Source organism: Podarcis vaucheri, assembly GCF_965113315.1.
Source record: "Podarcis vaucheri genome assembly, chromosome: 17".
NCBI classification, from domain to species: domain Eukaryota; kingdom Metazoa; phylum Chordata; class Lepidosauria; order Squamata; family Lacertidae; genus Podarcis; species Podarcis vaucheri.
This window is the reverse complement of record NC_138755.1, coordinates 4,445,277-4,471,879: the sequence shown is the minus strand read 5'-3', so window position 1 is coordinate 4,471,879 and position 26,603 is coordinate 4,445,277. Positions and strand designations below refer to the sequence as shown.

General features: G+C 49.0%; 1 protein-coding gene across 1 annotated transcript in view; it reads right to left on the bottom strand.

Annotated features, from left to right (window-relative positions):
* The window catches only part of PLXNB3 (plexin B3), a 56,383-nt gene extending 30,412 nt beyond the window's left edge, over positions 1–25,971 (bottom strand). Inside the window, exons 1-10 of the mRNA XM_082204411.1 lie at positions 25,892–25,971; positions 20,102–20,171; positions 15,806–16,903; positions 15,511–15,690; positions 5,374–5,499; positions 4,512–4,612; positions 4,280–4,412; positions 3,422–3,578; positions 1,527–1,635; positions 269–380 (exon numbers count right to left, since the gene is read on the bottom strand). Coding sequence (XP_082060537.1) covers positions 269–380; positions 1,527–1,635; positions 3,422–3,578; positions 4,280–4,412; positions 4,512–4,612; positions 5,374–5,499; positions 15,511–15,690; positions 15,806–16,903; positions 20,102–20,137 — 2,052 coding nt within the window. The 5' untranslated portion in view covers positions 20,138–20,171; positions 25,892–25,971. The remainder of the gene's footprint in view (positions 1–268; positions 381–1,526; positions 1,636–3,421; positions 3,579–4,279; positions 4,413–4,511; positions 4,613–5,373; positions 5,500–15,510; positions 15,691–15,805; positions 16,904–20,101; positions 20,172–25,891) is intronic.
* Between the last annotated feature and the right edge of the window lie 632 nt (positions 25,972–26,603).

Sequence of the window (26,603 nt, the reverse complement as noted above, 5' to 3'; positions counted from 1 at the left end):
CAGGGTTAGGCAACCTAAGGCCCGTGGGCCAGATGCAGCCCAATCACCTTCTCAATCCGGCCCACGGACGGTCCAGGAATCAGCGTGTTTTTTCCTGAGCAGGATGTGCCCTTTTATTTAAAATGCATCTCTGGGTTATTTGTGGGGCATAGGAATTTGTTCATTTCCCCTAAAAAAATATAGTCCAGCCCACCACATGGTCTGAGGAACGGTGGACCGGCCCACGGCTGAAAAAGGTTGCTGACCCCTGTGCTATACAGTTACTCACCTTCTGATTGTACACAAGCCCCTCTCCATCTGGGCAGGGCCCTCCAGGGACACAGCGGTGACTAGATGGGCACCAATGACACATCCAGGGGCTGTCCACACATGTCCCACACCTATGGGAGAAGGGGGGGGGGGTCAAAGGAAAAGGACCTTTAAACAGGACTGTATGTGGACAGCAGGTTCAGAAAGGGAGGTGAAGCTTTTTTTTTTTAACAAACAAGCAAGATTCTAGCTTAAGGCAGCAATAATGTGCTTTGAAGTGTCAGGTGAGATCTTCTAGGCTATGGTAGATTCAGTGAGACTGTTTTCAACAGAGAATGGGGCATTAGATCTCTGCTTTGCCCTTGCTCAGAAACAGAATAATTTATGTGAAACAAGCAATTATATGCATGTGCTGAATTTGCATAATTCATAGGAAAGTTCCAGAATTCAGTTTTCCTTAGTGCAGAATTTCAACCTTTTAGTACAAAGAGTGAACACAGTTTTGTTTTCAACATACAGTGGTGCCCCGCAAGACGAACGCTTCGCGAGACGAAAAACTCCAAAACGAAAGGTTTTTTCGTTTTCGAGTTGCCTCGCAAGACGAATTTCCCTATGGGCTTGCTTCGCAAAACGAAGCTTGCCCCGCAAGCTCCGGGGATAGCGGGAAGCGCAGCGCATCTTCCCCGCTGTCCCCGGACCTCTTTTGAAGCAAGGGGCGGTGGGGAGAAGCGATCTTCTCCCCGCAGCCCCAGATCCGGGGACAGCGGGAAGCACAGCGCGTCTTCCCCGCTGTCCCCGGACCTCTTTTGAAGCAAGGGGCGGCGGGGAGATCGCTTCTCCCCACCGCCCCAGGTCCGGGGACAGCGGGAAGCACAGCGCTTCTTCCCCGCTGTCCCTGGACCTCTTTTGAAGCAAGGGGCGGCGGGGAGAAGCTATCTTCTCCCCGCAGCCCCTTGCTTCAAAAGAGGGGACAGAGCGGCGCTTCCCCTCTGTCCCCGGACGGTCTCCATAGGAACGCATTGATTGATTTTCAATGCATTCCTATGGGAAACCGTGCTTCGCAAGACAAAAAACTCGCAAGAAGAAAAAACTTGCGGAACGAATTAATTTCGTCTTGCGAGGCACCACTGTAAAAGCTTCTTGCTAGCTAGGGCAAGTTGTACTACACCCCCTCCAACCTCCCACCCTCCCAAAAAATCTTACAGATGCTTCTCAATATCCAACCTGCAGGCCCCTCCCCCCCCAAATGCCCTCATCCCCACTCAACATTCGCTCACGGGGTGGCATCAGCAAGTTGGCTCACAGCATTACAGTCATAGAAGGAAAATCCCACGGACGCCACCACTACATCCTGGAACATCAAGGCTAACGCCACAGTCACATGATCTGAGGAGGGGAAAAGCACAGTAAGAAACTTTCCTCCCACTTACACATAATGCAAGGTGAATGGCTACCTCCACACACCCTCTGAACAGCATCAGCATGCATGCGCACCATTGGCCTCTTGGCTTTTCCCACCAATTTGGGCGATTCCAGTGAAGACCCTTCAGAGATTATCACTTGGTCTAGGCCAGAAGTATTTAACGGTTGCTGGGTAACAGAGAAGCATTTTCTCAGATGGCTTTATAGTTTTGAGAATAGGCAAAGGCAACTGAAGGGAAGCCATGATGTCCGAAGCTTAAAAAACCTCAAAGGACATGTGGCTGCGACTGCCTTCCACTACAGTGATAAAAATATAATAGATGAGCAAGTCAGAGTTCTTATCAAGGTGGCAAACCTGTGTCTGGGCTGCACCACTTCAGTCAGCAAGTTGAGAATCCGTAGGAAAAAACCCTCCGCAGAAAAAACTAGAATGTCAGGGACTAGCACACTTGTCCCTGAGTTTTCTACGTGGAGCTTCTTTTGCTCCAACCTGTAGCCTGAAGTGGTAGATCCAGGCACAAGGTGACCACCTCATGTGAGAACTAGGCCTTGGTCTAGGCATAAGAACTAGCCCCACGTTTGCCAAAAGGTTTTGGGGATTGTTTTAAGCATCTAAAACTTTGGGGGGGGGGATAGTTAATACCTACTGGATTGGTTTATAAGCCTCCATGGGAGTCCATGGATGGCCTAGAACAGGCATCCCCAAACTCGGCCCTCCAGCTGTTTTGGGACTACAACTCCCATCATCCCTAGCTAACAGGACCAGATGAATCAACAGTTGGGCTTGATACTTTGCAAAAGCGCAGCTCCCCCACTGCTTGTTGGAAAACAGAATAGCACCAGGATATAATTCCCCACAGTAATCCTACTATGACACCTAGAGCACATGCTCAAGGTCAGTCCACATAGATTAATTACTTAAAGATATTTTAGCGCACGCACCCTTTTTTTTTTGCATATGAAGATCCTTTATGTTTTTTAAAAGGAGGGATATCAAGCAATTTCTTTTTCAGTTTTACAAATGTATGTAACTTCATAATTCTACTCTTCTTTAATGATTGTCAGCACTAAGCCAAAGTGGAAGCAGCAAACAATAAACAGATTGCCAACTTTTCAAGTGGGGGCTACTGCTGTGTTTTTAAGAGGAACTTGATCAGCAGACATTCAGCAAGTTTATCTACATACTTCAAAAAGCTGCACCTGCTAGTTGCTGAAGATCAAGCTACTGTTTTACAGGCACAGAAGCAGAGATTGCTTGAAATGTTGACAACCCAAGTTCTCTGGAGAAATCAGGGACAAGCTACATATTGGGTCAATTTTATTTTCAAAGGAAGAATAGCCACACTGATCAAGGGCATGCTCCTTATCTGTATCGTGGTATTATGATTATTCATTAAATTTATATACCGCCCTTCATCCGAAGATGCTGTCCCACTGAAAACCATCCCTCTTCTGGGGGAAATAATAGCTGTAAAGGGTACAATACAGTGGTACCTCGGGTTACAAACATCTTGGGTTACAAACATTTTGGGTTACTGACTCCGCTAACCAGGAAGTAGTACCTCGGGTTAAGAACTTTTACCTCAGGATGAGAACAGAAATCGCGCGCTGGCGTGCAGCAGCAGCGGGAGGCCCCATTAGCTAAAGTGGTACCTCAGTTTAAGAACAGACCTCCGGAATGAATTAAGTACGTAACCAGAGGCACCACTGTATTGCAAGGTTAGAAGTCAGGCATACTTTCCTGGCTCACCTTTGCCCTCTTGGGTGGGTGGCACCTGCTGCGGAACAGGTGAGAGGCAGCGAACCCAGGAGTCTTGCAGGTGTGCTTGGCTGTCTTGGCTCCCGAAGGCACAGTGGTATTGCTCTCCCTCTGCCAGTGCAGGGAGACGTGGGACCAACATGGAGACCTGGGCAGAGCAGGAGACACATCGTTTTATAGGTGTTAAGTTGTGGGTAGACATAGCAGACGACACAGCGATTTCTCCAATGCAGCTCTTTATTTGTAAGCTGGAACAGAACTGAACAGCAAACAGCTCAGCCGGCCTGCTTTTATAGGCAGCCAGCTGTCAAGATTGTAGCAACAACAACCCAGGGCTTCCCGCCTAAAGTAACTGACGTGGACCTGAGTGAAAATTACATACACAATACTCCTTTGGGCCAGGGTGAGAACTTCAGTACATAACAATAGGAATGTAGCTTATCTGGCTGTGCCACTTTTTGTGGCTTAATTTTTTATGGTCTTAATATTATTTTTCCATAAGTTACTTTTAGGAGAACTGTATGGGCAGCATTGAAAATAAAAGCAGAGCACTGATCTTAAGTAAATTAATGTTTGGTGAGTCAATGTTTGGTATCCCTCTCAGGCACGGGGCGAGTGCGGTAGCAGCTAGGGATCAGTCTTTGCCAGAACTTGATGAAGACAAGGAAAGGAATCTCTAGGCATCAATGTCGATATACATGCTATGAGCAATGTGCATTTGAGGAAAACCTAGGTGACACTGAGATGCTTCATTCCACACACATGCTAATTAAGAGAGTAACATGTGAATAACCACCTGATCCAAATCACAATCAACCCAGGTTTCAACCTTTGACTCTCCACATTCACCTCTGTTTGTTCTTCTCGGCTCTGATTGGCTGGTGACATCTGTTCCACTCTCAAACATTGGCTCTCAGCTCCATAGCTCCAAAGCCAGTGATTGGCCATCTCATGGCGCTCACACTCCAACTTCCGGGTACACCTGCCAATCAGCCAATTATATATTAGAGACAGAGAAAAAGAAGGCGTGTCTTCTAATTTGAAATAAAGCACACACTGCTAGTTCTCATCTGTGACCCACCTACTCTGCAGAACACACCAACCACAGAAGGGGTCTTGGGCGCGCAGGCAGGAGGCACAGTCCTGGAAGTGAGGGCATTCAGAGACCGGGACCTTGGAGACCTGGGTTGGAAAAAGGCAAGTCATACACTATATACTCAAAAACCACCACCATCAGTAGAATCTAGGCTACTTTGCATCCGTTTTTGCATCGGCCTCTACTAATTTCAGATATATTCAGAAGGGAATAGTTTTAGGCCAAGGGCAAGGGGGTGGTAGAGAAAAGGTATCGATAAGGAAAAGGATGGTTAAAACAGGAGTGGAGTTTGAGGGGGCAGGAAGTTTGGCACTAAAGGTCAACCTTATTGTCTTATCCTACTACTCCAGACAACACCAATGAACTAAGCTAAATATGATACAGGAAAAGAAATATCTTGTAAGTTAAAATTTCTTTCAGAGTAGCACTCAACCTTGTACCATACGATCTGAAGAGAAACCAGAGTATGTCACCATAGGTCCTAAAAGCCATTTTCGCACCTCACAATGTCTGGATAGTTTTATCCTAATGTATCTCCTACTATGTTTCGTTAACTGTGTTGTGCACTTTTTCTATGCCAATAAAGGAGATTGATTGTTATAAACTCTCATAATCTAGTAACAGGGCTTAGATTACCTCTGAGCGCATAACGAGGTTTTTTTGCACAAGGCAGCACAGCAATGCTGCAAGTTTTCAACATGAAAATAACTTGGGGGGGGTGTCCTATGAAAACTCAACAAAAGCAGATACAACGCAGAACTTTCCTGCATCCAAACTGAGGATGACAAACAGCAGTGCTGTAGAAGTAAAGGGAGAAGGGGATTGTGCCCCATGACTACTCACACACCTGGGAGGCCGTCATCACATACAGGTGGGCCCCACTGCCATCCAGGAGCAGGTCTGGATTGACTGGGGAACGCTGGCCAGTGGGAACGGTGCTGTAGACTTCTGCCACGGTGCCATTCAGGTAAACCTAGACAAATGAGTAAGGGCTATCAGTGCCTATTAAAAAGTTGTCTAGGAAGCACATGACAGCGAGGAGGTCTCTGAGGCTAAGCACTTCTGGAAATAGTCTACATAGGTTAACACCCTATGTAGGTCCTTGTACAGTGGTACCTCGGGTTACATACACTTCAGGTTACATACACTTCAGGTTACAGACTCCGCTAACCCAGAAATAGTGCTTCAGGTTAAGAACTTTGCTTCAGGATGAGAACAGAAATCGTGCTCCAGTGGCGTGGCAGCAGCAGGAGGCCCCATTAGCTAAAGTGTTGTTTCAGGTTAAGAACAGTTTCAGGTTAAGAACGGACCTCCCGAACGAATTAAGTGCTTAACCCGAGGTACCACTGTACTTACATATTCTTCCTCTTCAAATTCCACCGCTGACCAGTGTCAGTAAAAAAGGATCCTGTTTTGGATCAACCCTGTTCACACTTTGGGGTGTCCTCCAGGACACCACCCCGACTATTAGGCAATTAGGGAATTGGGAGTCCAGCAACACCTGGAGGGTCAGGGGTTCCCCAAAGCAGCATGTTATAAGCAACATGGGGTTACCACTGAAAACAGAAGCCCCAGATAGAGGCTCTGGGCCTTTTATGGCTGGAGAAGAGGGGAAGGGCAGCACCATGTTGCTTATCCTACGTAGCTCTGCCTTGGGTTCTGTGTGGCTTTGCTTTTTTTCTTCTACAGTGGTACCTTGGGATACAGACACTTCAGGTTACAGACTCGGCTAACCCAGAAATAGTACCTCGGGTTAAGAACTTTGCTTCAGGATGAGAACAGAAATCACATGGTGGCGGCACAGCAGCAGCGGGAGGCCCCATTAGCTAAAGTGGTACCTCAGGTTAAGAACAGTTTCAGGTTAAGAACGGACCTCCAGAACAAATTAAGTTCTTAACCAGAGGTACCACTGTATTGGTCCCGATTCCATATGTCAAGTTAAGGGCATTTTGATAAGTATGGTTAACTAGAAGAAGAGATTTTCTCCTTTTCTCTGGGACTGAGATGCTCTGAGGAAATGGGACAATAAGCCTTTAAAATAAAAGCCATTTAAGGCAAAAATGTCCCAATGCCTATCCAAAAAGTTACCGTACTTATGCAAATCTATTTATGCTCTTTTGCATTCATTGACTTGGTTTTCAAGGCTTGTTTTGCAGCCAGTACCTGCCTCTGTGTTTGTGTGTGTGTACATAACTTAGATGTTGTAGGGAAATGGTAGAAGGGCACCTTAGAAATGAACTGGTAGGCAGATATGAACAAAATAAAAATCCAGCTGCTGCCCCTGCCCTGTCCCATGGTAACAACACCTATAAACTAAATAAAAGTTTGCTTCCCTTTAATGGCACCCCAACATCTAATGCCCGAGGCAGCTGCCTCACCCCAGCTTAGTGGGAAGACCAGCCCTTCTGGTAGCATGAGAAAGACAAAAAGCTCCACCACCACCCAGAAAGAAAGGAAGAAAGAAAGAAAGAAAGAAAACATGTTGTCTCTGCCTGCAAGCTTTTAAAGAGAAAGGTAAAAGTGATACCTAGAATCCAATACTCTTAACAGAAAAAGAGGGAGCACTTGCTGGATAACGTCTAATAACCAACAAAAGGCTGTAATCTTAAATACACTTACCTAGAAATAATGCCCATTGAACACAGTTGACTTACTTCTGTGTAAACTTGCATAGGATTGACCACTAAACAAATACTAGATAGGAACACCATGGAAAAGTCATTTATTTATTTAAAACACTTTTCACTCTTCAGCTGAAAAGGCTCCCAGAGTTGTTTACATAAGACTGCTAACAAAAGAGACCCTGCCCTCTGACTCACAATCTAAGAGACACGACACAAAAGAAAAGGGGAGGAGGAGGGAGGAGGAAAAAGCATATTCAGGCACTAGTTCTTCCTACAAAAACAGCAATTATTATCCATCTTTTGAGTGGAAACTCATTTCCACTGGAAGTGGCTTTCTAAGTCCTTCAGTCCAGGATCCTTTTAACTGGTGACAGCAAGGGCCGAACATAGAAACTTAAGCATACAAGTGATTTCTATGCATAAATCCCTGGGTTCAGCTCTACTATGGAGCTACAGCCCTTCACACATTCTCTGTTTTCATCTGGCTGCAGCCTTGCTATGGTGTAGGAATGGGGAACCTGTGGGCCCTCCAGATGTTGTTGTCCAACCCCATCACTCAGCCAGTGTGACTCTTGATCAGGGATTATGGACCTTGCATTAGTACAGCAACAATGTGAAGGAACACAGGTTCCCCAATTCTGAAGTTAGTCTGACAAATTTAGATTTACCTGCTGCCGAGTTATAGGGCTAATCTTCCAAGATTCTGATCTACAGACACTGCAAGATACAGGGGACAAGCCTATGGTGGCCATAAATACAGGCTGAAGCTGCATTGGTAGGCGAATGTTGGCTATTACCCAGCTCTGGGTGCCCACACACATTCCTGACCATAGATTTCCAGGTTGTTAAGCATGGTAGGTGTTTCCCTTTGATTGCAAAAGAATGCTAAAAAGGTGTGTAGCAAGAGATACAATTGCGGAGTAATGGCTGATTTCACAGAGGTTGCAATAGTTTCTGAAAGCACTGATACTCCCTGTTAATGCAGTTCTTTGAAGGAAGTGTCCTTCTGGGGTGTGAAATGGCGAATGTTGACTACTATCTTCTCCTCCCACTCAGCTTCCAAGTGATAGTAATCTTACCCGAAGAGGGTTTTTTTTGCAGAAGGCAAACAGATTAGCAGAGATGTGGGCCATGGTTATGCAAGACAGCCATTGTGTAGAAAACTACGCAGGCAAGAGCTCAGGAATGCCTACGGAGCCACAAATGTAGGCACCCCAAGTCAAGTCATATCCAGTATTGATATTTTAAAGACTAACATACCAAGAGATCCCAGCAAAAATTATAGTTTTTTAAATAAATACCATGTGGGACATTAATCTTTATGTGATAGCTAACTAAGCACAGTGTGATGGCTACAAAGTTAGACTCTGGGCTCCAGTTCCCAATGAAGATCATGGTGTCCCTTCAGGTCAGCCTTTTACCACCTAACGGACTTCACAGGGTCGTTATGGGATAGCTCCTTGGCGGGCAGGTGGAATAAAAATGCAATAAAATAATTTTAAGACACTTTAGAGTAATTTAGCAAAATGAAGGGCGACTTGGGTTAGATTCCACACAAGCCTGATTCAGGCTACAGCAGAATTATGCATATTCTTGTACTAAAAAGATAAAATAACCTCCAAGCTTGGCACTAAGAAACATTAGTCAGGTACTGGAATAAATCTTTACTGAATTATTATTTCTTTACTTTGCGAAACCTGTCCTACTCCTTTCAGTTATGGGGAATAATGTATTTATTTAAATAAAAGGATTTCTATACTAGTCTCTCACAAAACATCAGCAACATAAAAAATACAATATAATCGTTGCCTGGCTACTCGAGATAGATTTTAAACAATTGCATTGGCCTGCTGGCATAAAATAATAATGCTGTGTTTATGGTGATAATCATAGACAGTAGGCACTGTAGAATAATGAAGGTTAAGAGAACAAAGCCAGGCCCCTGGGCTTACAATCTCAAACCAAACACAGAAACAGAACTATAAAGAAAGGAACACCAAAGAAGATTGAGAAGAGGCAGAGACCAGAGGTTAAAGCTGGGCTGCATTTAAGCAGTAGCTGGTAGCATTGGTGACAAGGAACTGCATGCAGATGAGCACATGGAATGCTATGCAGCTGAGTGAGCAGGCTGGCAGAGGAGGCGATGGAGAGCTCCTTCTCTCCTCTGCACATTGCAGCAATAAGGGGGCTGCCCTTCCCAGCACACCAAGCCTAGAAATGCAGCAAGCTGCTGAAGAGAACAGAGTTCTCCATCCCTCATCTGCCAGCCCCTCGGCAGGCTAGTAATTTTTATGGGCTTATTTGCAAGGCTGGATTAAAGGCTCAGCCGAGGAGATCAGTTTTCAGACACTTGCAAGGAGGGGGGCACAGGGAGTTCCAGAAAAAAGGGGCTGGAAAGAGGGAGAAAAGGACACCAGCATGAAGTAAAAACAAGTAGCCCAGATCTGTAGAGCAAAGACAATTAAGGGACAAATAAGGAGAGGGAAGGTAGATAAGAAAGAGCCAAGCTTTTTTAAAAAAGAAAAAACTGAATGCCACATTCAAACTGATCCACTGAGGAAACAGAAGCCGGTGAAGAGGGGGATGTAAAAAAGGAGAAACAAGGGCAAAACAGATAATGAGAAAGGGTGAGGGGTGGGGAGAAGAAGGGGCGCCAGAACTGAGAATAAGGGGAAGGAAGGGGGGAGAGAGGATGAAACCAGAAAAAGGCAAAACAGAGAGATGAGGATTAGTCATCAAGCCAAGAAAGTGTAAGAGAACAGACAAATGTGGTTGTTGTGGGCAGAGGGAGAGAAAACAAAGGGTAGCACTATTAAGAAGCACAAGTCCAGACTTTGGAGAAACTTGGGTAGCCATCCAAACACTCTGCCTGCCAGAAACCTCTCTCTGCCCCCAAGTGGGAGAGATCTTGTCTGGGAGGGTCTTGGCTGACATCATGCTACCCTGGACAGCCAGTGTGGTGTAGTGAGTGATGGGGAGACCTGGGTTCAAATTCCCTGTCAGCTATGAAGTTCACTGGGTAACCTTGGCTCTGTTACTATGGTCTCTCAGCTAACTGTACCTCATTGGTTCATTGCAACGAAAAAAAGGAGATCCTTTAAGAAAGAAGAAGAAGAAGAAGAAGAAGAAGAAGAAGAAGAAGAAGATTTAGTAAATTTGTACACCACCCTTCATTCAAATATCCCAGGGTGGTTCACAACAGAAAAAGACTCCGGACACATTTTTAGGGTCCCTTCAGATATTTGGTGGGTCTATTCCTCAACATGCAGAACAGTGCATTAGTGACGGATCGTGTGCAGGTAACAAGCACTGTACTCTGCTTTCACTTACATGATTTCAGTTTTTCACAGGTAGAGGAAAAATAAGTAAATAAATGGAGAGCAGGGTAAGCCCACCATTCCCCACCTTCCATTTATTTGTTTTTCCCCAACTCAGGTTTTCCTTGCTTACCAAACTTTGGGAAGGCAGTGTGAGGGCCCCGGCAGCAGCCTAGATTCCCCTCAAGGGAATCAACCGAAAGCCTGATAACCAAGACTTCTGAGAAGGTCACAGGAGGGCGCTGGCAACTGCCCTTCCCAGAGCCCAGGAAGCAGCCCTCCACCCTGCAGGGGGACAATGGCTCCCTGGCATCCTGCAATTTTACATTTACACATGGACCCCAGAACCCGACCCTCACATAAGATAAAGATACCTGTACTGGACCATCCACATACCATCCTGCTTTATTAGTTGTTCAGTCATGCCCCCTCAGTTTTATCACATTATTGCCATCTAGAAAGGCACTCTTACTCCGCAGCACAATTACATTGGGAGAAAACTCTGAAACATTTGTGGGATGAGTTACAGGATTTCAGCAGGAAGCTGAAACTTTTACCAGCGCAAACAGTATTGACAGCAGGATCATGCATAATTGCCCCGATAGCAGCACAAGCACAAACTGACATGAATGCACTACAAAAAGGACGTCTGGAAGAGCCTTTAGTGCAGAGCTTTCCAAACTGTGTGTTGCGACACGTTAGTGTGTCGGCTGCAGTGTGTAAGGGTGTCACACAAACGTTCCCACACTCCACCCGGGGCTGGAAAGGGGTTAGTTTAACCTCCAGTTTTCTAGCAAAACTGTATTACTGTGTCGTGAAATGATGCATGTCTAAAAAGTGTGTCACTGACATGAAAAGTTTGGAAAGCTCTGCTTTAGCACCTGAGAACCATGGAACAACCGTAGCAACAATCCCTTGCCACTACCTTCTCCTGCAGCTCAAGCTTCCGAGAGGGATACTGATGAGAAAGTTTCTCATCAAAGTATTTGCAGTGGCTCCAACAAAAGAAGAAAAAAGTGAAAAGAGTGGGGAGGAGAACCTGTGCCCCCCGCCCAATGTTGCTGGACAGCCTTCCAATGGTCCAAGATGGTGGGAGTTGTAGCGCAGCAATATCTGGAGGGCCCCAGGTTCCCTACTCCCAAGTTAAAGCACAGAAGCACTACCCAGAGTAAATAAAAAAGGAAAAAACTACAGCACAACCCCTGAGCTTCAAGCAATTAATTTTAACAAAATTAGAAAACACACAGTGACAAATAGCAACAAGATAATCAGAGAGGCTGAAACCCAACAAAAGGCAGAGATAGACACCTCTGCTTTTCATCTTCTGAGCTAACAGGCAAAAGAGAAAGAGATAAAGAGAAGAGGGCCCAGCCACGAGCCTTGGGGATCTCTTCTGGAAAGAAGGCAACCTGCGCTGTATCCGTGCTTGGTAGTCAAGCAGAGTGCCTGGGGCAGATGTCCTGGGAGCCTACATAGCAGGTAGCAGAGAGTAGGAGAGGGTCTCTACTCAAAGACAGAGACCACCCTTGCACATATCCCTTTCCCTCCCACACACTTCAACTTCAACCCTAAACTACTCCAGAAAAACTTATATGGGAGAACAAAGGGGTGACAGAGGAGCAAGAACTACATGGGACCATGAAATAGCGTGAATGAAAGCTGGAGGAACAAATGGGACAGCAGGAAATATTGGGGTGGAGGAAGCACCCAGTACCCCTTGGCATCATCCTCACCCCAAACTGGCAGCAGGCTGCTCATGTGTGGGACCCTCATGTTCCTGGAGAATATGCCCAGCAATAGTGAAAGTTGTGTGGGTGCTACGCCCCAGACCAGCTAGGGCAGGGTGGTGGAGAGTAGCCAATGGCTGACTCTTTACTGGGGAAATGGATATGGCGAACACACCCACCCCGGACCCTTGGTACGACAAGAAGGACTGCTCCCTTGCTGCTTAGCACACAGGCCAACTCTCTTCTCCCAGCCATGAGTTTTCACAGGACCCAACCTTTGTACAGAAAAAGAACAGTGTGAAACCACTCCACAGGGCAGGGCAGGGAGGGCAAAGCATGACTGACAGGATTCTGGAAATCCTACTCGGCGCCAGGCTGGCTTTGGAGACCTTCACCAGATAAATTTGTAACGATGTGGATGGCTACTTCCACAGCTGAACACATGCTGCTGCTGTCTTATTTATTGGTCCATCTAGTAGTGGCTATTCTAACGGTCAGGGCCTCAGGTCAGAAGACTTTCCTAGCATTTGCCACCCAAGTGCGACAGAGGATTGAGCCCCCAAAATGCAGGGAGGTCTGCCCCTAAGATACAGGTCTGCTCCACCCTAGAAACCTGCTTTAACAAATGAAAGTTGAGGTTTTCAGGATACTCAATTCTGCCAAAGTCTGTCCCTGGGCAGTGCAAAGTTATGCACGCTAGCCTAAACCTGAATAAACTGCAGTGCAAGGCTGCAGCTCCTGAGGAACTATGTGGGAAAACTAACCCATGTTACTGATGCAGTTTCTCACCTGGATGGAAAACACTAACCCACTGGGCACCACTGATTCTAGGTTGAAGGCACATGTGTGTGCGTGTGTTGAGATACGCAGAGAGGTTCTACTAGAGAGGAAGAGGTTGGGAACCTTGGACTACAAGCCTCAACTGGTATGAAGAATGGATCAATCACTGCCCTAGGCCCTTATAGTGAGCAGAATTAGTAACCACAGTTAATTAATTAGTTAAATCAGCAATATTAGAACAACGGGGCTGAGAGTAAAGCATGCTCATGTTTTTAGGTTATGCTGGTCCTGGACTGTTACTGAAAGGGTTTGTCCTCACTTCTTCTTCAGTGTTCAATCAGAACAAACAGCAATGTGGGTTTCCTCCAGAATCTGGACTGACATTTGTTCTGATTTAGAGCTAACAGTGGGTTTTCCCTGAGAAAAGAGCAGAGCAAGGAGGAATAAATGGCTGCCTTTGTTTACTAAAGTGTAATGTTCTGTCTAACATTCCCTTCATTATGCTGCCCCCCAATACGCTTATACTGGGGGGGAGGGCCTACAAACTTAGGTAATAGTTGAAATCAGAAAATTGGTTAAAAGGCAGATCAGTCAACTAAACATTATTTAGTAAGTGGCCAGTCCAAAGGGGAAACCACATGACAGAATACAGTATGGCAAAGCCATAGACAGCAAAAACTCTAAAAGGCCGACAAGCCTTCTTAAGTCTCCAGATTCTCCTCAACTCAGTTCCAGGAATCAAGAGCAATTTTTCCAGAGCTGAAAGAGTTGCAGTAAGTACTTTATGCTACAAAAGGATCTCCTATCACTTTCCTTCTTAGTGAGAGGAGAATTTTTATGGGGCTTCCTGCTCTGTGACGCATTTGGAAAAACTGCTTATTATACACTTAGTTTAATTTTTAAAAATCCTCCACACTTAGCTCTTCCTTGTCATATGGCAAAAGAGAAGCAGCAATCATCCCGATGCAAGAAAATTTACAATATGCTTCCAGCATAAGCACCACAACAGCCTTCACTCTGTGCAGTGTAGTAGGTCTCAGGTATAGACTAAGAGGGAGGGAGGGACAGCCTGCTTGGCAGCAGGTGCTGGCGATGCACACATGAAACATGCAATTTTAAATGGCTTGAAACATGCAATTAAAAATCAAAATCAAACCCAGTCCTACCCCTAGAGGCAGGATGTGCCAAATCAGCCCTCTCTGTAGAATACTCTTTTGGTCTTTAATTTGTGGGAAAATGGAATCTCAGACTCAGGAGGAGAAGGAAATATGCCAGACACACCTTGCATTTTTTAAAAGCTAAATTTCTGCTCCAGGGTGAACTAATTCTGCACTCCAAACAGATATACTCCATAATCTGAAAGGAATTATAAAACTTAAGCCGATCTGCATGCGCTTCATTTGCCTGTACAGGTTTACAATTTGCTTCTATTACTCATGGGGAAGAGCAGTGACCAATCCTTACACTAGTTTTGTCTCCTCTCTGGTTTCAGAAGCATCACTAGGCATCAACCACCTACTTAAACAATTATTTCTGCACCAATATAGCTAGAGACCTGCTCTGAAGAGAGGGAGAGAGGAGGAGATTCTCAGGATGTTGAATTAGTGACCAATACCAAATTTTACGGCTTGCAAACAGGACGAGAAGTTCCACTTTTTATCTCACACATGTAGCAGGTATCTCCCAAGCCTACGCAAATAAATTATACTGCGGGACTAAGACACATAGATGCTAACTTATTCAGAGTCTCAAACTCGGAGCGCTTTGGAGCAAAAGCGGTTCAGACCTTGTAGAAATTATACCAAGCTCTGCACACACGTGGATCACATGCATAATTAGAGGTCTGAAAACTCCAAACTGCGGAAATGTATCTACTTCTGGTATGGAGTTGCCTTCCCCCTATACCTCCCCCTTATAGGATATTGAAGAAGGTAAAGTAAGATCAAAAGTCACACATGGTTTTGGGTCTAACTCTTGATTCGCTTACAGACTTAGGGACATAAGTCAGTAGTACAGCAACTGCTTTGCATGCAGATTCAATCCTCAGCATCTCCAGCTGGGGCTGGGAGACAACCTTGCCTGAACTCCTCAAGATCAAGGCCAGTCAATGTAGAGAACATGGATCCAGACAGACCAAAGGGCCGATTGCATAAGGCCTACATTGAAGTGAGTGACCAATAAGTCAAACATGAATGAAAACATGTGAACACAAGCACACAAGTTCCCTTTTTAATTTTCCTTGAAAAACAGCTTTGGGAAGCAGTGATCTGGAGCACAGAAGCAGCTGCAGGCACTCTTGCTCCCCACTGCTGCTGCTTCTCCACTCCAAATCATCCTACGGATCCTGCCACACACAGGATGAACCCAAAATAAAAACAAAACCACCTATGCAGAAATATGGGCTAAATAAATTTAAACAAATATATAAGGGGGGGAACAGTAACACAAACACCCATTTAGCAGGTGCACACCTGGGTGGAAGCACAGCAGGAATACAGCACACAGCTCGGATTATTGTCACTGCGTTGCCCATTACCTTATGCAGCTGCCCAACACCATCTCCAAGGAAGGCGATGGTATGACCTGCTTCTATCATGGCCGCCACGGCTGTCAGTCTTGGCATGGTAGTTAGAAGAGCCTCGGCCACCAGTGGCTTCCGGCTAGCAATGGGACTAGGTGTGTGCTCATCCCCACAAGGGTAAGACTCTGGCGACTCCTGGAAATCAACAGAAAGGTTGGAATGCAGCCCCCTCTGGATTAGGGAAGCCTTTCCACTGCCCCTGCCTCTCCCCCTATGGAGAGAAGGCAATCACTTCCATCCTCTCTCTCACCTTAGGCAAATAATTGCAGCGTGAGGTCACCCCATATTCAATGGTGGCCTCCTGCTCATTTGTGGCACCCATTCCAGCCGAAGTGTAACACAGCCGCCGTGTCTGCTCCATGGCTGCGTTCACTTCGCCCAAGCTGTAGGAGCACAAAGCTGTCTGCGCTGTCGGGGAGGAAGTGGAGCCCTGCCCAGCGGCTGAAACGACAAAGAGGGTTGCCTCGTCCCCAGGGAAGCCGGATGCCAAGTGCCCAGCCTGAGCCAGATTGTAAACATGCCCTTTTGCGTCCCGGCACTCGAGGGGCAGCTCGACGTAGGAGTAGAGGTTAGTGTCGTCCACGCAGCTCCGCGATAGGTAGGGGCGATACTCCATTTGTGCCTTTGCTCCACGCCGAGAGAACAGGAAGTAGATGTAGCCCCCAGAGGCAAAGGCTGCCACGTAGCTGTTGTTGTAGTCCGAGAAGTCCCCCACCACCAGCTTGCCCATCCCTTCGTTGGAGAATGCCTGGGGTCCTTCCAGCTGCCGGATCGTGAATGGTGGGATGCCCCCGGAGAGCTTTGCGGTTAGCCCACGACCCACAAAGAGCAGGTCACGGCCATCGTGTTGCCCCACCAAGCCCACGGTCGAAACCCGCGGCTCATTAGCTGCCACAAACTGGTTGTCACCGGGATCCTCAGGACGGTATAGCACTTTGTTGATGTCCGCTAGGGCTCTCTTCTCGCACACTCCCTGGAAGAGCTGCCCACAGACCACCAGCTCCCCGGCCCGCTCATTGGCCAACAGCAGCTTGTTGGAGTTGTCCGTCAGCCGGGCCTGGGGGCAGTCGCGTGCGTCGCGGAAAGGAAGACACTCGGGGCTGTCTTGCGCGGGCCCCGTTCTCACACGCCCTGCCAGCCTCAGCTCGGGGCTCAGCTGGTACAAGGCATTGACAGCACCCACATACAGTGCCCCTGTGTCCCGGGCTCGGGCCAGGTGGTTGAAAGTCGTATTGGGGACCAAGAAGGATGGGTAGGAAGGGGGCCGAGCAGCTGGGTAGGACGGCAGGAGGAGTGTCAGGGCAACCACCGAGGGCAGCAGCAAGTGGCCTAGGAACATGGCCAAATCCTGGACAGAAGGAGAAAGAGAAGGCATGATTAGCACTCAGAGACACAGCAGGCAGCCTCTTTCGTGTGGAAACTCCAGGCTCAAAAGAGACATTTAATTAACTTATTCAAATAAGTCTCGTGACTTATTAGCCGCTCTCATGCAGCACAGAACTGTGGCATAGCATGTCATGTGGGAATCACCATGCTGGAGACATAGTCTGGTTTCTGCACCAGATCTTTTCCCCTGGATAGGATCTGTACCACATTCCAAGAGGAGCTGCTGATCAAGGCTCCGCTGCTGGATTTTGACACTGAGAAGTGAAATGCACCATCAACATTCGGCAAAAAGTCTGGGCAGACACTCTCTCCTCACTGTTCCCCAGGGCTAGTAAAACCAGACTAACTTGTGCAAAACAGAGAGATGCAATGCCAATTTGATGATGTTTTGTCTGGTTTCTCTTGTCAGGGTGGGTTAATGAGGAGGCAAAAGAAGATCTCTTTCCACTCCACCAATTATACACTTACAAGCGAAGTTGGAATCCTGATCACCATTTGTGAATACAAGATAGGGACTGTCTAGACTGGTCTGTAGTAAAGAGGTGCAATCTTGCGTCCTCTGTGCACCACACTTTTAAGGTAGCACCAAGAACCCAGGAGCAGAGGCGTAGGAAGGTCAGGTGGTACCTGGTGCAGAAATTTCTTGTCACTCACTCCCCCCTCCCCACATTGATTCTTCTTCTTCTTCTTTTTTTGCCTGCAAAAATGCTTTTACGTTATTTCATATTTTCTTACAAAGGAATGTGGATTCTGAGCCTCTGATAACAAGTAGGCGACTATGGACAGATGCTTAAATCTACAGGATGGACTGTGTTTTGGCTTGTGTTATTTTATTTATATTTATTGTTTATTTATTTAATAAAATTTATTTTTTAAAACCTGCAAAGTGGTTTACCGAAACAAAAAACACCACAGCAGTAAAATCAAGAAAAATTAACAATCCTACTTTAAAACATACAAAAGCTAAAATATTAAGGTTAAAATTACTTCAACTTCCTAAGCATCTAGTTATGCTTGCCTAAAGAAGAATGCTTTTAGTAGATGCCCAAAAAGAATCTAGCAAAGGCATGTGCTTTGTTGAAATTTCAGCCTTCATGACATAGGAAACGGCCAAGTAAACAGATGTTTTCGTGGTATGCATGAAATTTCATATGTAGCTATATAATCCCTAGTGTAGTAGGATCAGACGTCTGCAGCAGGCATTTTTTAAAAAAAGTTTTTTTATGAACCACCCTGGTAGGGCAGTAATTGTTCCTTGATAAGTTGTCACTCCCCACCCCCATGATGGCACCTGGGGCGGCCCGCCCCCCACCCCACCCCCTTTCCTACGCCCCTGCCCAGGAGTCCTGGCACACGTCTTCTACCTCCCTGACTTAGGATGCTTCTCAACGTCCAGTTTCAGTGCCCCTTTTCCGTATCTGGTGCTCAGTTCCACACATCAGTCCTCTCCCCCGCTCTGCCCACCACAATGGATGCTGCAGAATGGGGACTCCAGTTCCTCCTTCCCACAGTGAGCCCAGGATCCCACACTTTGCCCTTTCAGACCCAAAACATTTTGCTGCCTGAAGCAGCCCGAATTCTCCCTCCCCTCCCGAAGGCCAATACTTTAAAGAGTTGAGCGCATCATTCAGAGACCAAGTCCTGCCTTCATTTGTCTCCCCACGTGGTGCTGCAAGAAGCCGCTCAAATTACCCCCAAGAGGAAGTGGAAGGAGTGGGGGGGGGATCCAGTCCGCTTTCACCTTGGAAATGAGTGTCCTCCTCCTCCTTTCCAACACCAACTAGGATTTAGCAGCCCAGGGAAGGCGATTAAGCCACATCCCATCGGAATTAATCCCCTCCCTCAAGCGAGGTCACAGCTCAGACAGCAACACAGGCGGGAGACAGTGGCCAATGGGGGCATGAACAGCGCAAGGATGCTCTCGGCTTCAACACTGCCCAGCCCTCACTCTGGCCTTTGCTTGTATTTGCCATTCTTTAAATGGCCTGCAAAGGCAATGCCTACAAAAACATTCAAGACACTCAAGGCACAATGCATGCTCACAAGTGCAGGAAGAGGAGAGAGAGAAATGGGACTACTTTTTAATTAATAGGTTGTTGTTGTGGTTTGTTTGTTTGTTTGTTTGTTTGTTTTTTAAAAAGCAATAATGCACTGATGGGGAGACGAGTGGAATATTCTACAGGTTTAGCAATCTCAGTTTGGAGCCAAGGCAGGAAAAAGAGAGCGCCAGTGAAGAAGAGTGTGAACTGGCAAGCCAATCTGCATGTTAGCACAGGAAGCAAACGAGTGTGCAAAGAATGTAATTCAAAACAAGGAAACTGCATAGCCTCCTCTTCACACCCACACCCCCTCGCAGGCCCCAGACAGATGCCATCAGGAAGATGGCACCTAAGGGGGGGTTGGACCTCTCCCCCTTCTGCTCTGCTCCAATTCCCCTGACCCAGCTGTTGCCTAAACACACAGATGTGAAGGTGCTTTGTCCCAATCTCTCCTCTCCAGTGGAATTCCCAACCCAGCAAAGCACACACAAACACCACCCTTCCATATTATCTCATTGCCCAGCACATGGGCCCATCTGCCTGCTGGAGGAGGGGAGGGTGCAGAACCTAGATATTCAACATCCTGGCTGGAAACCAAACCTTCTGTCTCATCCCTCCATCTCCCCCTACGCCCAGTCTCAGGTGGGGGTGGGCAGGCAGGAAGCACAGAGACGAGAGCTTACAGTAACCCCCACCCCTTCCCTCCTGGCAACAGCTGGAAGGGAGCAGAGGCAGCGCATGTAGCAACACCACCACCAACACACACACAAAATCCCTGGGGAAGGTGAGAGAGAGACACACAGGCAGACAATGGCACAGGGGTGGGGCTGCAAAGGAGACAAAAGGAACCACACACACACACACTTTCAGGAATCCTGGTCCACGTTTCTTAGCACGGAATAGCAACCCAAGTCTGTCATCAAAGCATATCACAGGGTAGTATCAGAAATGTGTCACACACCAAACTAAGGTTTTCCAGCACTTGCTTCAGCTCATGACATGCGCACACATGCACATCCACTCTGCCCAGGAACTATGATACTCCAGCACAGTTGTGCCTCCCCTGTTAAATCCCATTTTCCTCCTCTGCAATTTCCCCTTCCTACACTTCCAAGGCTTACCGTTTGGCTGCGCTGGGGGCATTTCAGCTCCCACATGGTGGCGTCGAGCAGGAGGACTCAGCAGGCATCCCTATGGGTAGAAGAATGAGATAAGACAGCGGGTGAGTTGACATGGGTGCTGGGGGACGGAGAGGGGGAGAGGTTAGATGGCAATTCAAGGCTGCATCAATGGCTGCTGTGATAACCTTCCCCAATCAAAGCCCCCACTGTTCCCATCTCGGCTGTGCCATCACAGAGCCACACGGGGGCTAAAGGGGCCCATTATCCCATAGAAACAGAGCTCTCACAACTTATACACATAGCACTGGCACCCCAGAGAGAATGAAACAGGGCGGAGGGGAGAGGGGCTGTGGGTGCAAAATGAAGGGCATTGCCAGAGACAGGAGAAGGCAGCTATTGCAGGCTGGGGGGGGTGGTCCTGAGATTGCAAGAGACGGACAGGTCGGGCTTGTGTCTGGCCCTTGGGTGGGGAACAGAGGAATCCCTTGTGATTTGTTTGCATGGAGTTATTGATTAATTGGAAGGGGAAGGGAGAGGGGGATGGCTGTGCCTGGTTTGCTGGGACCTGAGGGGGCTCTTTTTAATTTTGGGGTGGGGACAGGTCATAAAGCAGCACAAGGCTGACCCAAACCATTTAAACAAAAAGCTTAAGAAAGGCAAAACCAGTCAAGGAATATTGTCTGATAAACTCATTCCCAAACCTTTCTGATCATTTTGCTACAGGGCTTCCTAATACCTGAGGAAGGAGGTGGGAGAAGAAGTCAGTTAACACCCCCTTATTAACATGGGGGGCCTAATCAACTGGGAAGGTCTCCTGCACACAAGACTGACCAAAGTTGTTCATTTCAGCAGAGCTGGTGCAAAACTTCTCAAGGGGGATTGAGTCCCACAGATCAGGACTTTGCCTGTCTCCCATTCTCCTGCCCAAAATCTGCTGCTGGAGGCAGCTGCCACCATGAGGCACCTGGCAGAAGCCTTAATGTGTAGTTTTGGTGCTATGAGCTTAGAATCCAGCTCAGTCAGGTCCAGCCCATTTCAGCCTCAATCTCTCAAAGCAGCACCCCTCCCCTGGCTTTCCCAAGCAATTATTGTGCCCCCACCATGCTATAGCATAATAGCAATTCCATTAGAGCCTCATTGAATCATCGATCGATCCCCCTTTGCCGGCTCCAGCTGGAGCTGCAGAATCGGGGACATTTGGCCTGAGCGGGGAGGGGCAGGACATTCCCCACTAGGGAGTGGATGCAAGATTAAGGTTACGGCCAGCAGGGGGTGGGTGGGGAGAAGCAGCAGAAGGGGAAGGACAGGGAACAAGAGAGAGAGAGAAAAAGTGTACACAAAGTACAAACAGCCAAGGTGTCAGGAGTGTGTTGCTTCCACTAGGCCTTCCCCAGGTACCTAGGCCCTGTCACAATGGGTCCTGGTTATTCCGTTCCCCTGCAGAGTTTGGTTTGGGGCAACACAACACACTCTTGCTCTGGGCTCAGGCCCGCCCCACCCTTGGTGCTTTTGCCACTCCCCACAATGCCACCTCCTGTGGCGCCCTGGAGTCAGCAGAGGCCTCGGCTGAGAAGGTGTCGGGGTCAGCAAGAAGCTGCAGTTCCCTGGCGAGCGCCCAGCGCAGCCGCCCCCACAGCGGGAAGCAGGCGTGGGGAGAGCCATGCCAGTCCAGGGGCTGCTGAATGCCCCCTTTGTCTGGCTCGGGGTAGGGGGGCAGGAACAGAGCCACCCCTGATAACAGTCCAGGGAATAATGAGAGACTCTGGCGCAGGGAGTTCAGAACCAGCGTGTTTAACCCTACAAGTGCCAAAGCCCACCAGAAAAGTGGGGAAAGGAGGGGGAAATTGCAGGTACAATAACCTGACATCTCTCCCTCTGTGCCAACCCCCCCCCCACCGCCTGCATGCACACCGTGCATTTAAAGCACATCCTACCTGAGCAATCCTGGGAGGTGTAACTTGCCCATCTCAGAACTACAATTCCTAGTATCCTTAACAAACTACAGTTCCCAGGATTATCTGGGGGAGGTGTGTGCTTTAAATGCATGGTGTATAACCAGCCACACACTTATGCGCAGGCATGGCGGGCAAGACTCCTATGGACACAGACAGTGGCGTGGGAGGAAATCAATGGGGCTTTTGAGTGCCTCCCAGGGTAACAAGCTCTGGGGCAGCAAAGCGCGCGGAAGGCTGAAAGAGGGCGTCAAAGCAAGTCAGAGCGTGAAGGGGAAAAAGACAAGAGGAGAAAATGTGGGGCAGACGTGAATGGACCACAGCCAAGGGGGGGGGCTGGGACCTCGTCATGAACCTCTCTTCGTTTCCTCAACGCTGAGGCTTCAGATGCACACCCGTCTCACTAGCATTGCCCTACCAAGCACGGCAGCACATCATGTCCCCTCAGACAGACCTCAGCATATCTATGCACTTGTTATTTTCCAGCAACAGGCACCTTCACACACACAAACACACCACTCACAATCGACCACCACCCTGCCCAGGGCCATCGGAGGTACCGTCCCCTGTGGATTTCTTCCTTACGCGGCCTCAGGCTCCCTGCGCACACCTGTTCCAGCGGGAAAGCAGGTTCTTCCTCCTCCTGGGAAGTGCCTGGCACTGCTGCCTTTCGCACAGGTTCCTACGCTGGGCAACACGCATTGCTGGTGCTGGTGCCCACAAGAGCAAACCGTGGGCGGCCTCAGTAATCCCTCACGCAGCAGCAGCAGCAGCAGCAGCAAGTGGGGCTGGGAACCACAGCAGCCCCCCTCCGCTGGAGAAAAGGATCTAAAAACCACCACAGCCAAAGTGCCTGTGCAGCAAGTGTCAGCATGTGTGGCAGGTATATGGGTGAGGACCGAGAAGCGTCTACACACCCACACACCCACACCCCGGCCGGTGGGGTGGGTGGGGAGAGAGGGGCCCGTAGCTGGGGTCTAGGAGGGGATCCCAGACTTGACCACAGCCATCCCAGTTCCCCCCACATTCCCAAGTATTACACATTATAAAGGAGAAGGAAAACAAGGGGAGGATAATCACTATGTTTGTTATATAATCCAGGCAAACATTAAGCACTATTTGCCAGTCTATGGTAAACCGTCCCATTAAAGGAAGACCGGCACTAATCCTTCCCCCACCCCCTGCTGTGCGAGGGGAGGAGGGGGAAGAGACAGACAACGACAGGATTAGAATCATGTGATGCTGAGTTCTTGGCAAATCCATTCCTCTCCCCAACCCAACCCACGGGCCACTGCTTAACTGTGCACTGGCTGAAGTCTCTGGGGAGGAAGGTGGTCTTTCCCCACCTTCTGCCTCACCCCGATAAATACACGCCACTTTAGAAAGATGAGACAAACCAAGAAACACCCATTGTGAGTTTAATAACTGTGTGACTGGCAGCAGTCAGGGCTGCTGGGACTTGCCCTGCAGTCGACAGCAAAGGGGGGAGGCAGGAGAGAGACAGACTCCCACCCTCACCTACACGTGGCAGCTTGCCCTGCAAACCTTCCCCTGAAGACTAACACCTTCACATCTGGTTTCTTTAAGCATTCCTCCCCTCACTCCTTTGTAACCCCAGCGTCAGAAAAAAAGAGAGTTTCACATTTAACATATCCATTTGGCTGTCCTAGCTTCAAATCACAAGGAGGAGACAGAATCCCACCTCTGTGTGAGGGGAGAAAACAAGTCAGCATGGGACTGCTAGCAAGCCTGCTCCATAAATTCAGCAAATGGTGGGGGGCGTGGTCCTTTTTCCCAGTTTGCTGATAGCTAGCCTACCACTTGCCTTTCCTTGTTCTATATCCTTAGGAGTATTCTTTTAGGTTTTTGAGGGGTGAGGTGGAGTTGGTGGCAAACACACTCAGAAATTATAACTTAAAATACTAATAATTATACATAGATACATATCGTTTGTGTGCCTTTCCTTGCTATGGATCATTATTAGTATTTTGAGTTATAATTTCTGTATGCAAATATCTGCTTAATTTAATAAAAAGGAATTTAGTGGGTTCAAAGAGAAATCAGCTTTCAGCACAGGTGGGATCACGTTAAGGTGGAAGGCTGGGGGACCCATTTATTTTGGGGTGAAGGCATCATTCCAACTAGTTTAATTTTACTTTACTGTACTTGCAAACCATGCAACCGTATTGCCTCTTTGTGCAAAATGAGAACACTTGGCCCCCCCACCACCACTGAAGCTCAGCTGCCTTATCCCAAGTCAGACCATTGATCCATCAAGCTCAGTACTGTCTACACCAGGGGTGGGGGTCTTGTGGGACTCCAGGTCTTGTGGGACTCCATTTCCCATCAGCCCCAGTCAGCACAACCAATGGTCTGGTTTCCAGTCTCTGGTCCCCCTGATGGGGAGCAGCTTTGCTCAGTTCCTGAGAGGAGTCTTTTGCAGCCCTACCTGGAGAAGATGAGAATTGAATCTGGGGCCTTTGACAGGCCAGTATGTGCTCTGCCACTGAGCTACTGCCCACCCCCAAGGCACACCAACTCATCTCAGGCTGCATGTTACTTTCCAAGCTGCAATCATTCTTTCTTAATCTATCCTGAAATCATGGTGTTAAGTGACCCAACTCTTGGCCAGCTCAGCTGCAGAACTTTTAAATGGGGGAAACTGAAAGAAAATCCATCATATCTATCTGTGATGTGGACATGTGAAAAAGGAGCAGCGCTTGTTGCCTATTAAAAATACAACATGCAACATGGTGACAAAACGCAAGTCTGCCTGGAAACACCAATCTCTGATCTGCCAGCCCTTCCTCCTAATTCCCAATGTGTGCGGTGTCTCTGCGGTTGCCCAGTGGTACGGAAAACGCGCTCTGCACCTTCTCAGGGCCTGGCAATCTTCTTTTACTTTAAATATTTTGGCACTGAAAAGAGGTCAGAGCTGAGCTCTGGCACAAATCGAGCAGCCTTTTTGCAAATGAATGGGGCGTGCTCGCAGGGACGGGGAAACAGCCCCTGCTAACTCTGGCATTTAGGGAGAGGCGAACGATGCCCTTCCCACCTGTCACCTCTTTGAAGCTACCGGAGAAGGTGTGATGCAAGCAGAAACAAACTATGGAAATCCACCCAGGCACGGAAAACAAGCCGCCTTTCCGATTGCACATCTCCGCCAAAAACGCGCCACGCTGAACCAAAGCTGGTTCTCCGAAAGGCGAGCGGCTCCCCATCTCCGGGCTGCTGCCCCATGCAAGCCCCACATGGCCTCACCCACGCCTCCCACTCCTTGCGCGCGCCCAGACCCTCCGCCGACTCCCAAAGAGTCCCGGCCCAAAGCACCTGTTTCGCCGCCCGGCCTGGGAATCTCCCAGCGCGACAATTCGGGCAGAAGAACCAGGGGCCGGCGGGCGGGCAGGGAGGCGGGCAAGGCAGGCAGGCACACAAAGCAGCCCGCTTGCGCAAGGGGCGCCGCTGGAGAAAGGGCTTTGCAGCCCACCCAGCCGCCCGAAACCCCCGGCAACTCCCAGCCGCCGCTTCCCTCTTCCCAGCTGCGCCTCCGCTCGCAGAAGGGGCGGGGATCGGGACCCCGATGGGACAGGAATGGGAAAGTGCGGGGAGAAAGGGAGGGAGCGACGGAGAGGCAAGTTTCGCCCCGGCGCTGCGGGGAGGAGGAGGGTCCCCGCCCGGAGCGGCATCCCGGAGGGGCGAAGGGGAGCCGGAGAAAGGCGCCCGGAGAGGGGCGCCGGGCCAGGCAACGAGCCGCAACTGGGAGCAGGGAAAGGGGCTGTCGCGCAGCCTCGGAGCCCGGCGGAGAGACTCTGCCGAGCGCGCCGCCCGTGCGCCTTACCTGGCCAGCCCGCGCCGAGAAGAACTTGCAGGCGGTCGCCGCTGCCACCCAGAGCCGCTCCCGGCAGCGGCGGCGGCGGCAGGGCTTGTCCCGGCGGCGGCGGCCACTCCCCACAATGCACCGCTGCCAACTCCGGAGCGGCTCCCTTTCTCCGAGCCGCTCGCGGCGCCCAGCCTGCCCGCCCCTTCCCAAAGCCCCGCGGCGGGCCAGCGCCGAGGCCCGCAGGCGCCCCCTGCTGTCCCGAGGCGGCCCCGCTGGAGAAGCCGGGCGCGCCTCCTGCCTTCCTGCCTCTCTTCCTTCCTTCCCCGCGCGCAGGAGTGGCTCTGGGGAGCAAGGCGAGCCTGCCAGCAAGCGGAGAGAGAGGGGCCAAGCGGGGCCCGGCGCCCACCAGGCGGACAGGGCAGCTGCCTCAGGCGGCAGACGCCAAGGGGCGGCTCCCACTTTGCTCCCCCCAGAGAAGAGGTTTCTGGCTTCCTGCGAGGTCTCTCTTAAGAGTCCTACAAGACATAGGAGCCAACTCCGAGGGGCTGAGGGGTCTTTGGGCCCCCAATAAAACATTTAGGGGGCCGGGCCCTCCACAGTTGATGAGCATTGCCATTCAAAGAGTGTGTGTGCACAACGCGTCATGTGATCAGTTATGGAGACAGGACTTCCCTGGGCCCCTCCAATTTTTAATTTATTAATTTAATTTATGCTTTTGCAGTAAATTGGT